This window comes from Cyprinodon variegatus, unplaced genomic scaffold (genome assembly GCF_000732505.1).
Source record: "Cyprinodon variegatus isolate N-32 unplaced genomic scaffold, C_variegatus-1.0 Scaffold328, whole genome shotgun sequence".
Taxonomy (NCBI): domain Eukaryota; kingdom Metazoa; phylum Chordata; class Actinopteri; order Cyprinodontiformes; family Cyprinodontidae; genus Cyprinodon; species Cyprinodon variegatus.
The window spans coordinates 687352-688435 of NW_015150781.1; the positions used below are offsets into that span (position 1 = coordinate 687352).

The 1084-nt window shown below is 34.4% G+C and overlaps 1 protein-coding gene across 4 annotated transcripts in view; it reads left to right on the forward strand.

The window, feature by feature from the left end:
* Nucleotides 1-1084, forward strand: part of LOC107091186 (dual specificity protein kinase CLK2-like) — a 30069-nt gene that overhangs the window by 8227 nt on the left and 20758 nt on the right. For all 4 annotated transcript variants that reach the window (XM_015384974.1, XM_015384975.1, XM_015384976.1 and 1 more), the window contains exon 2: nt 250-352. In XM_015384974.1, the coding sequence (XP_015240460.1) occupies nt 319-352 (34 nt within the window). In that variant the 5' untranslated portion in view covers nt 250-318. The remainder of the gene's footprint in view (nt 1-249; nt 353-1084) is intronic.

Here is a 1084-nt window from a genome sequence, read left to right on the forward strand (position 1 = left end):
CAATCCTGTGTGTTCAAAACTCTACTTTGTCGTCTATGTGAATAAGTTTCTCTGCAGTTTGAATACAGAACATTTGGAGAAATCGATGGTTAATTTCTACAGCTTGACCTGCAGACCACATCAGTCCAAATATTCAACTTTGCTTTTTGCTAGAACTCACTGGTCCTAATGTGTTGAAAGAGGAAAATGCATTTTACTTTATAAGCTTGGTATATATGAAAATTTTTCTTTTTTCTGTTTTTTTCCCAGTTGTTTTTGCACATCTAAGTACAGGAGAAAACAAGGCGGCACAAAGAGCGAGGTACTAACAGTAGACCTATGGGGAAAAACGATGAAGCTGTTTCACAGAAAGGTAAAGATTTCCTTTATCAGAACTGAACTTCTCATTCAGTTGGTTATAGTGAGTCTGTTCCTGGCAGCGCTGGAGGAAGTAATCACAAGTAGTACCTGAGTATTTATACTCATAGTCAATATAACTCAAGTTACTCTGACAAACGTCTGCTCAAGTTAAAGTATCGAAGTACTGAATTTTGAAAGTACTAAAGTGTTCAAAAGTGCATGAATTTAAGAGTGGTTAAGTATTCAAAAATACCAGTAAAAACTTTTTATTTCATTAAATTTCTGTGGTATTTTCAGTTTAACTTTAAACTAACCTTCAGAAACCTGATTGATGCTTTGAGCAAATCTGCTATAAATTCTGCACCACCTGGAAAAAACTTCAGCATCAAAATGCCACAAAAACTGAAGGATTTCTATTTTAATTATTAATTCCTGTTTATAAACGAAACAAAAATAAAACAGGATTGTTTTTAGTTAAATGTTTAATCTATTACCAAAACCAAACCTAAAACTCATCCCACTGAACAACTTGGCAACAACTAAAACCCTAATTAAAAGTATAAACTATAAATAATATCTGCTCTGAGTTTCTGCTATTTGTGGAAAACTGTGGCGTCCACATTCAGTTCAACGGCTTCTGTCTGCCGTGTGGAAACGGCGTTTAAAAGTAACAAGAAAATAGCAGCTAATGAAGTAATGAAGTAAATGTACTTTGTTACTTTAACGTCCCCCCAACTGCCTGTCT